At 38.2% G+C, this 16,736-nt stretch overlaps 1 protein-coding gene across 3 annotated transcripts in view; it reads left to right on the top strand.

Annotated features, from left to right (window-relative positions):
- USP33 (ubiquitin specific peptidase 33) overlaps nt 1–16,736 on the top strand; it is a 59,635-nt gene that overhangs the window by 14,721 nt on the left and 28,178 nt on the right. For 2 of the 3 annotated variants that reach the window (XM_036445527.2, XM_036445528.2), the window contains exons 2-8: nt 79–210; nt 401–454; nt 1,073–1,135; nt 1,943–2,095; nt 5,570–5,672; nt 13,484–13,553; nt 15,296–15,409. In XM_036445527.2, the coding sequence (XP_036301420.1) occupies nt 79–210; nt 401–454; nt 1,073–1,135; nt 1,943–2,095; nt 5,570–5,672; nt 13,484–13,553; nt 15,296–15,409 (689 nt within the window). Of the gene's footprint in view, nt 1–78; nt 211–400; nt 455–1,072; nt 1,136–1,942; nt 2,096–3,416; nt 3,843–5,569; nt 5,673–13,483; nt 13,554–15,295; nt 15,410–16,736 lie in introns of those variants that run through there. The other variant, XM_036445529.2, reaches the window with a different exon arrangement.

The following is a 16,736-nucleotide window of genomic DNA, read 5'->3' on the forward strand; positions in this document are numbered from 1 at the left end:
CTTTCGTGTGTTTCTTATTTTATCTTTTATTTTAATATCTTAGCATTTTAAAATTAACTTTTGGTCATTTTTTCATAGGTATTACCTCACTTGGAAAGCCCCGGGAAACAGGAGAAAATTTATAACAAAATGCCAGGTATTCGAAATCATTGTTTACATTTGGACTCAGTTGGTGAAATAACGAAAGAAGAGTTAATACAAAAATCTCATGTAAGAAAATTACTTTTTTTCCTTCCTTAAAAAATCATATTCACTTTCTCCTGAATGTATTTTTTGTAAATTACTATAATACTCTTGTTTAGGAGTCCAGATTTTTTACATAAGATATTATTAGTGAATTGTATGTGTTTGTCTATGTTAAGGTAATGATAATGTTGTCCATGTGATTTTTGTTTCATAGAGTACTTGTCAGGATTGTAAAGTCAGAGGACCAAATCTTTGGGCGTGCCTGGAGGTATATATATATGTTTCTTCTCAAATGTTTGATATTATTAAATTTTATATCTGGATAAGGATAACTAGAAGGTATTTTTGACACTTAAAACATTTCATAAATGAACATATTTTTTTAATCTAGTCTCCCTCCCTGCCTCATTCGAGGGTATGTTTTTTATTGACTTTAGAGGGAGAGGAAGAGAAATGAATGAATTATACATACATACATTGATTGGTTGCCTCCCATATGACTAGGAATGGAACCTGCAACTCTTTGATGCATTGGACAATGCTCCAACCAATTAAGGGCAAATGAAATTATTGATGACAAAAATTAAACTTCAAACTTTGGGTTTTAATTTACAGTTTTTTCATAGAGTTTTAGTAAATCACTAAAATATTTTATGCTTGCTTTTTATTAGTGGTGACAACTTTTAGCTTAGAAATATTCTGGTTTTATTCTTTTGTGCCTATTACCTTTAGTTAAAATAACTATGGAAAGTCAGTTGATCATTAAATTAAAAAACATGATAAAAATGATCAAAAGTCAATTGTAAATGTAGTTGCGATGCTGTTATTGTAATGTGACATTTGTTCTAAAATACTTTATTTCCCTTTTTTGTATAATTATTTATAGAATAGATGTTCATATGTTGGCTGTGGTGAATCACAAGTAGATCACAGCACCATACATTCTCAGGTATGTATATAGAAAATTTTAATGAAAGGCATTTTTAAAGAAAGCCTAAAGAAGAGGGAAAGCAAATACAACATTATTAATTGAAGTTATAATTTGAACATTTGCTCCCATTCTAAACTAAGTTTCTCGAGAATGAACCGTCTTTTTTCACATTGATATCTTTACTGCATCAGCGGTACTTAGTGTTGCTCAAATCAGTTAATTAACCCTGAATACCCCGAGACCCTCAGGTATCATTGTACTTAACTAATTTACTTTTCTTCTGTGCATCTAGAGTGTTAGTGTTGTGTGCCATTCTTGGTAGAAATGAGAAAATAGTTGCTCAAATCATTTTCCTTAGGACATAATTCTCTTACAGAAACCCAGTTGAGAAAGGCTGAGTTTTATATATCTAAGATCATATATTTACTATTACTTGAGCTGTGTTGTGCTTTAACTCATGTCATGTATATTCTTTTGCCATTCTGATCTCCTAGAATAGATACTGTGTTATTGTTGGATTTTTTTTTTGTATTATGTTTACATGCTAACTGCAAAGCAGTCTTATACTGTTGTGTTTTATTTTTGTAATGAATGGCGCTGAAAAGCGACAGTAGAATAACTTCTAGAGTACACTTAGATATTATTATTTCACAATAGTTCAGCAGTTTATCGAAAGAATGTTTTCTGGTGTTCACCTTTAACTCTTCTCTTTGGAGAGTGTTGTTACTGATCAAAGGCCAGCAGTTTATCTTCTGTGCTTTTCTGAAATGATTTCAACTATACCTAATTCTGGTTCCTCTTCTTTGTCCCTGTGAAAATATATAGGATACAAAGCATTATTTAACTGTGAACCTTACTACTCTTCGAGTATGGTGTTATGCTTGCAGCAAAGAAGTATTTTTGGATAGGAAATTAGGAACTCAGCCTTCATTGTCTCACATAAGACCACTTCACCAAACACAAGAAAACAATGTCCAGGTAATTATCTAAATCCATTTAATTATAATATAAAATATTTTCAGATAATAATTTCAGAATTTGTCATGTAGTTGAAATTTAAAAGAATCCCACCAAACCTGTACTGTGAAAAATATCTGCAATGTGCCTCTTTTTCTCAGTTCAAATACTGAGGGTGGCCTTTGTCCTTTTGTAGAATGACTGGTGAGGGTGAGACTGAAGCCCATCTCTCTGAATATGTGTTTTAAAAACTTAAAATAACCAAAAATTTGGTTTAAATAGTGTAATCTTTTTCTAGCAAGTCTGATTCTAGGAGAGGTGGTAGGCCTTCTTTGATAGGGAATAACAAATACTGAATTAGTTCCTTTTTTCTCATTTTCTTCCCCTCTTCACCCCAATTTGTATTACTCTGAACATTTACAATTAACTGAAAACCAGATAGAATATATTGAAGCTTAGCATCAATCTTTGGTTACAAAATATGTATAGGCTTACAAAGATTGACCATTTAATTTTGAGAATTTTCCAGGCATAAAAGTACAGGGAAATGGAAAATTAAAATAGTTGGCTTCTAACTACTCATCTTTTGCTCTATATGGTTTAATTAACACATTAGTGAGTTTTTTCCACATATGTGTTATTATCCTATATAATAAAGCAGTGATATGCAAATTGACCCTCACACAAGATGGCTGCCCCCATATGGTCAAAGATGGCCAGCAGGGGAGGGTCGTTATGGGTGATCAGGCCAGCAGAGGAAGGTAGTTAGGGGCGACCAGGCCTGCAGGGGAGGGCAGTTGGGGGGAACCAGGCCGGCAGGGGTGGGCAGTTAGGGGTGACCGGGCCTTCAGGAGAGGGCAGTTAGGGGTATTTGGGCCTGCAGGGATTAGTTGGGGGTGACCGGGCCGGCAGAAGAGGGCAGTTGGTGGTTACTGGGCCAGCGTTGAAAGGCAGTTGGGGGTGATCAGGTCAGCAGGAAAGGGCAGTTGGGGGCAATCAGATTGGCAGGAGAGTAATTAGGCATTGGTCAGGCTTGCAGGGGAGTGGTTAGGGAGGGATTAGGCTGGCAGGCAGAAGTGGTTAGGGGCAATCAGGCTGGCAGGCAGGCAAGCGGTTGGGAGCCAGCAGTCCCCGATTGTAAGAGGGATTGGGAGCCAGCAGTCCCAATTACAGGGATTGGGCTTAAACTGGCAGTCCGACATCCCCAGAGGGGTCCCACATTGGAGAGTGTTCAGGCTGGACTGAGGGCCCCCTACTCCCCCCCGCACAAGTTTTGTGCACCGGGCCTCTAGTATTTCTATATTTGCCCTTGATACCAACTCTCTTAGATTTTTCTGTTTGTATCTTTTATTCACATTCTGATAGTATACATGTATGATAATAAATTTGCTTGCCTTCACATATTATATAAATTAAGATGACTAGGTTTTGGATAAGGTATACTTATTGCATTTCTAGATTCATAGTTTTGAATGGCTCTCGTTAATAAGTCACCACTATTACTGTTTCTCTCATTGATTCCTACTTATCATTCAGAAATGTGATTTTACCTTTTCTGGAGTGTCCTGGTAGTTTGAGAATAAGTTTTCTTGAACAATCTTACATTTTTAACAAAAGTTTGATAACTAAAAGTTTAATCACATAAGGAATTGCTAACAATTTTTACAAGGGCAATACTCAAAAGGTGCCTGAAATAGTAAGTGCAGATAGTTCACAAAGAAGTACAAATAAACACATTGAGAAAATGATCATCATTGACTAAAGAAAAGTAAGTTAAAACAGCCATCAGTTGTCATTTCTGCCTGAAGAGGTTACATACTTTTAGTAAATGTTGAATCTGATTGAATAAATGTACTGATACTTTTCTGATAACTTATAAATAATTCTCTGATGAGTTATATGTAGAGTACATAAAATGCATTAATTTAATTTCATGCAACTTCCTGATGATTCATTATTGAAAAAATTACTAGAGGGGGAAAAAGATATTTGTACAAATTTTTTTAGAAGTATAAATGTAAAGGCTGTTTGAATAGAGTATTAGTTATAGAATAACAGTTTTGAAAACCATTCAAATATCATTAAGATTTTTCAAATAGAAATTTTTTTCTAGGAAGTAAAATGTTGAATGGTTTATTTAAAGACTCTACATTTCTTTGTATTTAAATACAACAAAGTGAGAACATGAGACCTACTCAAATGTTCAGTACCTACAGATGCCAGAAAAATAAAGTGGGTCAGTGTAAGGAAATATGCATGGATCATAGGGATGGAATAAAGCTATACATTGGAGAACCAGAGTACATGCTGAGTGCATGCTACTATTCAGTTTCCTTCTACAAATGAATATACTTTGATCTTCTGCTATTATAAGAGAACTTGCTAAATCTGATTTTTATGTGAGCTCTCCCAATTTTTAAAATATTAGCTCAATTTTTGTTTGTTTTGTTAAATAGTATGGGCTAGCATTTGACATAACAGGTCACCAATTGCAACCTCTGAGTTAAGCCAATTCTTGGGAATTAGTATTAGAATATTCTGTTTCTATTTAAAAAAATGAATTATTTCATATGCAGAAAAGGATAAATAAGTATAATAATAAGTAACAGGAAAGATTATAGAAGTCAAGAGATAAGTTAGCATGTTATGATGGGAAAGCTTCTTGTAAAAAACATGAAAAATCTGAAAAGACAATGTAGGATACGTACACTTATGTCTTTTTAAAATATATATATTTTATTGATTTTTTTTTTTTTTTCCAGAGAGAAAGGGAGAGATATAGAGAGTTAGAAATATCAATGAGAGCCCTGACTGGTTTGGCTCATTGGATAGAACGTCTGCCTGCAGACTGAAGGGTCCCAGGTTCGATTCCAGTCAGAAATGTACATTGGTTATGGGCACATCCTCGGTGGGAGTTGTACAGGAGGCAGCTGATCGATCTTTCTCTCTCATTGATGTTTCTACCTCTTTATCCCTCTCCCTTCCTCTCTGTAAAAAATCAATAAAATGTACTTAAAAAAGAAAAAAAAGAAACATTAATGAGAGAAACATTGATCAGCTGCCTCCTCTAAACCCCTAGCTGGGGATGTGCCCACAACCAAGGTACATGCCCTTGACTGGAATTGAACCTGGGACCCTTCAGTTTGCAGGCTGACGCTCTATCCACTGCACCAAACTGGTTAGGGTTGCACTTAGGTCTTTTAAGTTGTAATGTGGCCTTACTGAATTGGAGTGAATTGTGTTCAAATTCAGAAAACTCACAGTGATTTTGTTATTCATGTACATATGTTAATAAAGGTAGAGTGACATGCTATTAATAGGTAGAGGCCTTTATTACTTTAAAAATATTAATGTAAGTTTTATTCTAATTGATTATAAAGTGAATTCTTACTTAAAGATAACATTTCCTAATATTTAGACTGTAGTGGTATATGAGATAAAATTTTAAAAATTTTAACCTAAGGATTTAAGTCCATTGTCTGTTCTGTTATCAAGGATTTTAAAATACCTAGTAACACGACATTAAAAACTCCTATGGTTGCTGTATTTGATGACCTGGACATAGAAGTGGAAGAAGAAGATGAACTTAAGGCAAGAGGTAAAATAATTCTTCTGTGTACCCCTTCTTTATATGGAATTGCCCATCTATTATATTTAAAAGCCTAAGCGATGGGTTGACCAGTTAACCATTTAACCAATAGCTATGATGCAGACCAACCACCAGGGGGCAGATGCTTCACCTGATAGGTTAGCTTGCTGCTGGGATCTGATCAATTAGAACAAGGCGAGATGGGCCAGACACACCCTGGAGTCCTCTCTGGCCCCAAACATGCACCAGGTGGGCGGCGGGGGCGGGGTGTGTCCCGGGTTGCGAGAGGGGGCAGGCCAGGCCAAGAGACCCCACAGATGCACAATCCGTGAAAATTTCAGAATTTCACATTACATAGCTGTAAAAGGAACTTTGAAGATGATGATAACAAAAAATAAAAGAATGCAATACATCACATAAATTGAAAGACAAAAAATTCATGATCATATCAATAGATGCAGGGAAAACTTTCAGGAAAATCCAACACTTTTAAAATTATTTTTATTGATTTTAGAAAGAGAGGAAGGGAGAGATAGAAATATTGATGAGAGAAACATTGATCAGTTGCCTCCTGCAAGCCACCTACTGGAGATCAAGCCTGCAACCTGGGCATGTGCCCTGACCGGGAATTGAACTGTGACCTCCTACATCATGGGTTCATGCTCAACCACTGAGTTGTACAAGCTGGGCCTAATATCCAGTTTTGACAGAAACTCTCAGCAAAGTGGGAATAGAGGAATCATTCCTCAACATAATAAAGCTCTCTATGATAAACCTAAAGCAACATCAGTTGGGCAAACACTAAAAACATTTCCCCTAAGAACAGGAACAAGATAGGGATGTCCACTCTTATTCAACATAGTACTGGAAGTCTTAGCTATAGCAATCAGGCAAGAAGAAAAAATAAAAGTCATCCAAATTGAAAAGGAGGAAGTAAAATAGTTATCATTTTCTTTCTTTTTTTGTATTTTATTATTTAAATTTTTTATTGCTTAAAGTATTACATATGTTTCCTTTCCCCCCCATTGACTTCTTTTTTAAAAAAATATATATTTTATTGATATTTTACAGAGAGGAGGAAGGGAGAGAGATAGAGAGCCAGAAACGTTGATGCGAGAGAAACATCGACCAGCTGCCTCCTGCACGCCCCCTACCGGGGATGTGCCCGCAACCAATGTACATGCCCTTGACCGGAATGGAACCTGGGACCCTTGAGTCCGCAGGCCAAGACTCTATCCACTGAGCCAAACCGGTTAAGGCTGTACCATAGTTTTTTTAATTCATTTTATCTGCTGTTGGGACTTAGGCTGTTTCCAAATCTTAGCTATTGTAAATTGTGCTGCTGTGAATATAGGGGCACATATATCCTTTCTGATTGGTGCTTCTGATTTCTTGGGATATATTCCTAGAAGTGGGATTACTGGATCAAATGGAAATTTCATTTTTTAAAAATGTATTTTTTTATTGAATTTTTACAGAAAGGAAGGGAGAGGGATAGAGAGTTAGAAACATCGATGTGAGAGAAACATTGACCAGCTGTCTCCTGCACACCTACTACTGGGGATGTGCCCGCAATCAAGGTACGTGCCTTTGACCGGAATTGAACCTGGGACCTGACAGTCCGCAGGCCAACACTCTATCCACTGAGCCAAACCGGTTAGGGCGGAAATTCCATTTTTAATTTTTTGAAGAAACCCCACAATGGCTGTACCAGTCTGCATTCCTACCAGCAGTGCACAAGGATTCTCTTTTCTCCACATCCTCACCAGCACTTGTCATTTGTTGATTTGTTGTTGATAGCCATTCTGACAGGTGTGAGATGGTACCTCGTTGTCATTTTGATTTGCATCTCTCAGATAGGCTAACATATTTGCCAATGATACATCTGATAAGGGATTAATTTCCAAAATATATAAAGTACTCATACAACTCAAGAAAAAATGACAATCAATCTATTTTAAGAAAAGCCCAGCTGGTGTGTCTCTGTGGTTAAGTGTTAACCTATGAACCTGGGGGTCAAGGCTAGATTCCAGGTCAGGGCACATGCCTGGGTAGTGGGCTCAATCCAGAAGGGGGTGTTCAGGAGGCAGCCAATCAATGATTCTCATCATTGATATTCCTATCTCTCCCTTTCTGAAATCAATAAAAATAAATTTAAAAAGATATGGGCAGAAGATCTAAATAAACATTCTTCAAAGAGGACATATAAAAAGCCAAAAGACATGAAAAAATTCTCAATGTGAGTAATAATCAGAGAGATACAAATTAAAATGACAATGAGGTACCACCTCATACCTACCAGAATAGCTATCATCTACAAACAACAGATGCTGGTGAGGATGTGGAGAAAAAGGAACCCTAGTACACTGTTGGTGGGAATGCAGACTGGTACAGGCACTATGAAAGACTGAAATTTCCTCAAAAACTAAAAATGAAACTGCCATCTGACCTAGTGATCCTACTTCCAAGAATACATCCTAAGAAGTCTGAAACACCAATAAAAAAGAATATATGCATCCCTATGTTCAGAGCAGCGTTATTTACAATAGTGAAGGTCTGTCAACAGTCCAAGTATTCATCAGTAAGTGAATGGTTAAAAAAACTATGGTACATATACACAATGGAATACTATGCTGTAATAAAAAAATTATTACATTTTGAGACAGCATGTAGGGACCTGGAGAGTATTATGCTAAGTGAAATAAGCCAAACAGAGAAAGAGAAGTATTGCATGATCTTGCTTACATGTGGAATCTAATGAACAAAATAAACTTACAAACAAAATAGAACTAGAGATATTGAAGCATTCAATGGTCTTGTATTTCAGAGGGAAGGAGAAGAGGGTAGGATGGGAAGAGATTAATCAAAGGATATATCTTACCTAATAAAAGAGTATTATGCAAATTAACCATTCCCCTATATCACAAGCCACGCCTACCAGCCAATCAGAATGAGTATGCAAATTAATTCCAACCAAGATGGCTGTAGCCACAGAGAGCAGGTGAGAGGCTTGGCAATAGAGGAAGGCAAAGAGATGCAAATCAAAATGATAATGAGGTACCATTTCACACCTGTCAGAATGACTATTATCAAATCAGCAAAGGACAAGTGCTGGCGAAGATTGGAAGAAAAATGAACCCTCATGCACTGCTGGTGGGAATGCAGACTGGTGCAACCACTATGGAGAACAGTATGGAGTTTCCTCAAAAAACTGAAAATGGAACTCCCATTTGACCCAGTAATCCCACTCCTAGGAATATATCCTAAGAAACTAGAAACACCAATCAAAAAAGGTAAATGGACCCCTATGTTCATAGCAGCACAATCTATTATACAATAGCTAGGATTTGGAAACAGCCTAGGTGCCTGTCAGCAGATGATTGTATCAAAAAGCTATGGTACATCTCACAATGGAATACTATGCTGCCATAAAAAAGAAGGAATTCTTATCATTTGCAGCGACCTGAATGGAACTGGAGAACATTATGCTGAGTGAAATAAGCCAGTCAATGAAAGAAAAACACCACATGATTTCACTCATTTATGGATAATAAGGAACATTATAAACTAATGAACAAAAGGATAGATACAGAGACAGTAAAAGAAACAGACTGTCAAATTACAGCGGGGAAGCCGGGACCGGTTTGGCTCAATGGATAGAGCGTCGGCTTGGGGACTGAAGGGTCCCGGGTTCAAATCCAGTCAAGGGCATGTACCTTGGTTGCTGGCATATCCCCAGTAGGAGGTGTGCAAGAGGCAGCTGATGGATGACTCTCTCTCATCGATGTTTCTAACTCTCTATCTCTCTCCCTTCCTCTCTGTACAAAATCAATAAAATATATTTTTAAAAAAATTACAGCGGGGAGGGGAGGGAGATATGGGGGAGATAAGAGATCAACCGGGAGAAACCAAGATGGCGGCATAGGGTAGACACCCGAATGCAGCCTACCACAACAAATTTGAATTTAGAACTGAAAAACAGGGGAGGCATTGCCCTGAAGCGCCAGACGGCTGGCTGAGAGGAGGCTCTGCCATCTGGGAAGGAGAGAGAAGGCACGCTGAACCTCAGGAACTGTGAAGGTACGGAGAACTGTGTGCGCGAAAAGGCGCTGGCTTACTCCCTGCACGCAGAGAGGGCGGGCCAGGCTGAGTTCACTACTGGCTTACTCCTGGCGCGGAGAGGGCGAACAGCTAACGTGGCTGGCTTTCTTGTCCGAGAGGAAAACAGAATCACCCTATTGCTCTGATAAACAGCCCCAGACAGGGAGAGGCCAGACTGTCAGGCAGTGGGCAGAGATCTCTTGGAGGTGTGTGAAGCCAGAGGCCATTACTGCGGGACTTGGGGAGGAGCCGAAGGGAAAAAAAGTTTGTCTGCACCAACCTGAGACTCCGCCCTACCTGTGGCTGAGCACAGAAGCTCTCCCAGAGGCTGGCTTTCTCTAAGGAGGGACTTGCAGGAATCGAAAGCTTGTCTGCGCCTTTACCAAAGAGGTGCGCGCGCGCCTGCAACCAATCTTCCAAAACTCTCCACGAACAGGACTTTTCTAAGGCAAGACTGACAGGGAACCAAGGATTGTCTGTGCCACCCCGAGACCCCGCCCTATTCAAGCAGAGTACGGAAACCCTCCTAGCTGAGACACTGCTGATCCTCACAGCCAATTGGCTTGGAGATCAACGCTTCCCGGTGATACCAACAATAAGCAAGGCTTAACAACAAGACTGCACACACAGCCCACAAAGGGCTACACCAAGACTGTCCACTGCAGGTAACTGGGAAGGCTGTGCTACTGGGCTCTACCAGAACACCTAGCACACAAAGCTATTCCATCAAATCAGGGAAACAACTAAAATGCAGACAAGAAGAAGGACACGAAGGAGATGGAGGAAAAGAAAAGATTGGACATTGAGTTCAAAACTACAGTTATAAGGTTATTCAACAATATCCTAAAAAAGGCCGATAAAATAAATGAGACCTATGAGGATATGAAAAGGGAGCAACTAGAAATAATAAGGGGTCAACAAGAAATGAAAAAAACATTGTCTGAAATAAAAAATATTATACAAAGTCCTAAAAACAGACTGGAAGATCGCAAAAATCAAGACAAAGATTTAGAACACAAAGAGCCAGAGGACACTCCTCTGCAGAAGGGAGAAGATAAGAGAGTCCAGAAAGTTGAAGATAGTGTAAGAAACCTCTGGGACAATTTCAAGTGAACCAACATCAGAATTATGGGGATTCCAGAAGAGAGAGAGCAAGATACCGAAAGAGTACTAGAAGAAATAGTGACAGAAAACTTTCCCCACCTGGGGAAAGAAATAGACTTACAAGTCCAGGAAGCCCGCAGAACCCCAAACAAAAGGAATCCAAGGAGGACCACACCAAGACATATCATAATTAAAATTCCAAGATTAAAAGACAAAGAATATTAAAAGCAGCAAGAGAAAAGCAGGTAGTGACCTATAAAGGAGCACCCATAAGATTGTCAGCTGATTTCTCAACAGAAACCATGCAGGCCAGACGGGAATGGCAAGAAATATTCAAGGTGATGAATAACAAGAACCTACAGCCAAAAATAATCTACCCAGCAAAGCTATCACTCAGAATCAAAGGACAGATAAAGAGCTTCACAAATAAAAAAAAGCTAAAAGACTTCACCACCACCAAACCAGAATTATATGAATTGCTGAAGGGGGTTATTTAGGAAGAGGAAGAAGATAAAGATAAAAATTATGATCAACAAATACGTAGCTATCAACAAGTGAATCTAAAAACCAAGGGAATTTAAAAATCTGATGAACAATATTAACTGGTGAATATAATAGAATCAGAGGTATGGAAGGGGAGTGGACTGACGATTCTCAGGGAAAAGGGGAGTGGGGGTGCGCGAAGAGACTGAACAAAAACTGCACCTATGGATGAGGACAGTGGGGGATGGGGAAAGGACAGAGGGTGGGGTGGGAACCTGGTGAAGGGGAGCAATTGAGGGGTGAAGAGGATCACATTTGTAATCTGAACAATAAAGATTTATTTAAAAAAACAAAACAAAAAAAAAACAAACAAAAAAAGAGATCAACCGAAGGACTTGTATGTATACATATAAGCAAAACCAATGGACGAAAAACTCTGGGGAGGGAGGGCATGTATGGGAGTGGGAGTGGGGTGGGGATTGGTAAGGTATGTACACATATAATACCTTAATTTAAAAATATATATAAAAAGAAAGTAGAGGAAGCCAAACTTCCCACATACCCTGGCGGGCCTAGGCCTCCACTCAAGGATACAAAGTTTTAATTATAGAAGGTAAACAAATCCATACAGAAATGGCAGCAGCCATGGAGCAAGGAGAAGGGTTGGCTCTGCTCCAGGCTACAAAGTTTCAATTGTAGAAAGTAAATAAATTCCAGATACCAGGGCCTGTGCTTGGGTCGCCAGGGGGAGTGGCCGGCCTGTAAACCACCACAGGCCCCTCGCTCAGGCTGCCCCACACCACAAGGGAACCCCACCCTGATCCGGGACACCCTTCAGGGCAATCCAGCCTGCCCCCATCCATGCACCAGGCCTCTTTCCTATCTAATAAAAGAGTAATATGCAGGTTGACCATCACTCCAACATAAAATGGCTGCCCCCATGTGGATACAAGATGGCCACCACAAGATGGCCAGCAGGGGAGGGCAGTTGGGAGGGATCAGGCCTGCAAGGGAGGGTAGTTGGAGGTCATCTACCTTACAGGGTAGGGCAATTAGGGGTGACCAGGCCAGCAGAGGAGGGAAGTTGGGAGCAAACAAGCTGGCAGGGGAGCAGTTAGACATCAACCAGGTTGGCATGGGAGTGGATAGGGGCAATCAGGAAGGCAGCCAGGCGAGCAGTTGGGAGCCAGCAGTCCTGGATTGTGAGAGGGATGTCCGACTGCCCGTTTAGACCTGAAGCCGGTGGGTCTCAGATTGGAGAGGGTGTAGGCTGGGATGAGGGACAACCCCCTCCATGCCCCCGTGCACGAATTTCGTGTGCACTGGGCCTCTAGTATACATATAGTATGCATAACTCCCATGGACACAGTCAGTAGGGTGGTGAAGGCCTGGGGTAAGGGTGGGAGCAGTGTGTAGGGGGTCAGTGGGGAATAAAAAGGGGAGCATCTATAACACCTTCAATAATAAAGATAAAATTTAAAAATAAAAATAAAAGAATTTTGAAATTTGGCCTAGTAAAATTGTATTTGCAAAAAAAGCAGACAGACAACTTTGAGTGATTCTTGATTTCTCTGGAATCACTTTAACAAAGCCTATAGTTTTTAGTCTAAACTATATATAATGGAACAAAAAATTTTGTTTTGTGCCAAAACCAGTTTGGCTCAGTGGATAGAGCATCTGCCTGTGGACTGAAGGGTCCCGGGTTCGATTCCAGTTAAGGGCATGTACGTTGGTTGCGGGCACATCCCCAGTGGGGGCTGTGCAGGAGTTAGCTGATTGATGTTTCTCTCTCATTGTTTCTAACTCTCTATCCCTCTCTCTTCCTCTCTGTAAAAATTCAATAAAATATATTTTTGAAAAAATTTTGTTTTGTAGTTCATATAAGTGAATTTTAATCCTTTACATAAGTCTATATTTAAATAACTATCTGAAAATTAACACTTTGGTATAAGTCTGACTTCTCTGAGTTGCTCAGGCTGTTGTTTTGTATTTCCATAATGTATTTTGTATTTTCTTAACGTAGTTTGGTTTCCATAATAACTGTCATACATAGTTACATATTCCGTAAACACATAAAATTATTGAGTCATTGCATCATTGAATGATACATAGCTTATACTTTGTCTTACTAGGTCTTACCGGTTTGAAAAATATTGGCAATACTTGTTATATGAATGCAGCTTTGCAGGCTCTTTCTAATTGGTAAGTAGAGAAATTAATTTTGTTTGATTTATATAACTTTTTAAAGTTACTCTGAGCAGAAAACTATGCTTCTATAGTATAAAAAAAGGGGGGGTTAAAAATAGATACACATTAATAGTAATATGGGAAAGAGTTAACAATTCTATTGAATTCCCCTAGCCAATAGAATTCTATAAATCCCTACCTGTACTTCTTTCCTTGCTCCCCTCAACACATAGTTTCTTTTTCTCCCATTTTCTGAAATGCCCCATTTAGAAAGTTATATGAATTAACTAAAACAAAATATGTTATTGGTCTTGAAAAGTTTTCTTTTTCTTGTTGGTAACTGTCAAGATAGAGTAAGCAAGAAACTGGGTTGGGTGGAATGTTCTATTTGTGTCTAGAACGTACAGAACATTATGTATGGCCATCTGGTGTTATGTGTAGCTTAAGTCCAATTTTTCCTTATTGATTTTTCTGACTGGATGACCTGTCTGTTGTTTAAAAATGGGAGTATTGAAGTCCTCTACTATTATTCTACTGCTGTCTATTTCTCCCTTCAGATCTGTTACTATTTGCTCTATATTTTTAGGTGCTCCTATATTGGGTACATACATATTTACAAATGATACCCTCTTGATGAAATGACACCTATATCATTACAGAATGACTTTCTTTATCTCTTGTTAAAGTTTTTGAGATAGTCTATTTTTGTCTAATATAAGTATAATTACCCATGTTTTCTCTTGGTTCCACTTATATGGAATATCTTTTTATGGTAGCTCATTTATTGTAGGCCAGGATTTGGTCCTTTACTCAGACAGTTCCCTGAAGTGAAGAAATTTTTGGAGGTGCCCTCAAGTTAATCCAGTTCATTCATTGCCTTATAAATTGGTAACCTGAGCCATTGGATGCAGTACCGCTTACTGGGCTGTAGAAGCTTAGAGGAAACTGATTAACTTAAAAGTTAAATTTTTAAAAATATATTTTATTGATTTTTTTACAGAGAGGAAGGAAGAGAGAAAGTCGGAAACATCAATGAGAGAGAATCATCGACCAGTTGCCTCCTGCACACCCCCTATTGGGGACATGCCCACAACCAAGGCACGTGCCCTTGACCGGAATCAAACCTGGGACCTTTCAGTCTGCAGGCTAATGCTCTATCCACTGAGCCAAACCGATTTAGGCTAAAAGTTAAATTTTGAGCATATGTTAAATTTGGGATACCCAAGACAGCCATATGTTTGGGTATTTGTTGTAACTCTGGAGCTTAGATGAGCTGTTTCATTTTTGTAAATTTGACTATCATTGCATGTTTGTGAAAATTTAAGATTACCCAGGGAAAGTATTTGTAGGAAGAGAGCAAAAGTTATAAGATCAAGTCCTGAGGAACCCTGATATTTAGATATCTAGTAAGAGCAGAAAGAACAATAAAGAGGAAAAAGAATTGTCATAGAGAGGTAAAGAAAAAAGATACATTACATTGGTCAAGAGAAGGGTTGCTCAAGAATGAGAGGTAAGTCACCTGTGACATGCTACTGACAGGAAAATGAAAGGTATTAACTGGATCTGACAGCTTTAAAGACTCTGAGATGGTGGAATCAAATCTGGTTTGAGCAAGAATATGAAGAAATGAATGTGAAGTTATAAACAAGAACAAAAAAATAATAGAGGGCTCTGTGTACTGTCAGTCAATTGCCAAGAAAGTAATCAGTGTTAAGCTTGATTACCCTCTAACATATATTTTGTTTTCTTTAAATCAGCCCACCTTTGACACAGTTTTTTCTTGATTGTGGAGGACTAGTTCGAACAGATAAGAAACCAGCCATTTGTAAAAGTTATCTCAAACTTATGACTGAACTGTGGCATAAAAGCAGGTATGTACTTAATATATTCCTTTTCTTTATTATGTTTTTATTTTTAAAAATTATTATTTTTAAGATATATTTTTATTGATTTCAGAGAGGAAGGTGAGGGAGGGAGAGACAGAAACATTAATGATGGAGAGAATCATTGACCGACTGCCTCCTGCATGCTCCCTACTGGGGATCGAACCTGCAACTGGGGCATGTGCCCTTGACCAGGACCCTTCAGTTCTCAGGTCGACGCTCTATCCACTTAGCCATACCAGCTAGGACTCTTTATTGTTTTTAAATGAATATTCTGCTCAGTTGGTTAGAGCTTGATCCCAATATGCCAAGGTTGCAGATTCGATTCTGGTCAGGGCACATACAAGAATCAACCAGTGATGGCATTTTATACACCAATAATGAACTTTCAGAAAGAGAAACTGAAAAAAGAATCCCATTTACCGTTGCAACAATAAAAAAATTAAGATACTTAGTAATAAACTTGGCCAAGGAGGAAAAAGACCTGTACTCAAAAAACTATTGGATATTGAAAAATGGAATTGATGAAGATACAAACAAGTGGAAACATATACCATGTACATGGATTAGAAGAATTAACATCATTAAAATGTCTCTACTATCCAGAGCAATCTATAGATTCAATGCAATGCTATTAAAGGACCAATGGCATATTTCACAGATCTAAAGCAATATCCCAAAAATTTATGTGGAACAAAAAAAATACCATGAATAATGTCAGCAGTCTTGAGAAAGAGGAACAAACTTGGAAGGTTATCATACGAGATATCAAACTATACTACAAAGCTATTGTAAGTTACTGGCATAAGAACAGGCATATAGACCAATGGAATAGAACAGAGACCCCAGAAATTAACCCATACCAATATGGTCAATTAATATTTGACAAAGGAGGCAAGAGCATACCATGGAATAAAGATAGTCTCTTCAATAAATAGCATTGGAAAAATTGGCCAGATACATGAAAAAAAATGAAACTAGACCACCAACTTAGACCATACACAAGAATAATCTCAAAATGAATAAAAGACTTATATGTAAGCCTTAAATGTCATAGTACAGACTTTTAAAGATTTAAATCTCATATATTGGTTTACTTTTCACTTGTTTTCATGAGTATTTAATGTCTGGTTTTAAATTTTTAGTTAGATAGTATACTAGGTACACTTAATTACCCCAGAAATTTTAAGTAAATACATTTTTATTTTAAATAATTCAGTATTTTTAAAATATTATATAGTAGAGTATTATAATTTCATTAGGGAAGAGAAAAATAAGATATAGCTTAAATATCAATAATAAGCTGACAAACCTA

Source organism: Pipistrellus kuhlii, unplaced genomic scaffold (assembly GCF_014108245.1).
Source record: "Pipistrellus kuhlii isolate mPipKuh1 unplaced genomic scaffold, mPipKuh1.p scaffold_m20_p_2, whole genome shotgun sequence".
NCBI lineage: Eukaryota > Metazoa > Chordata > Mammalia > Chiroptera > Vespertilionidae > Pipistrellus > Pipistrellus kuhlii.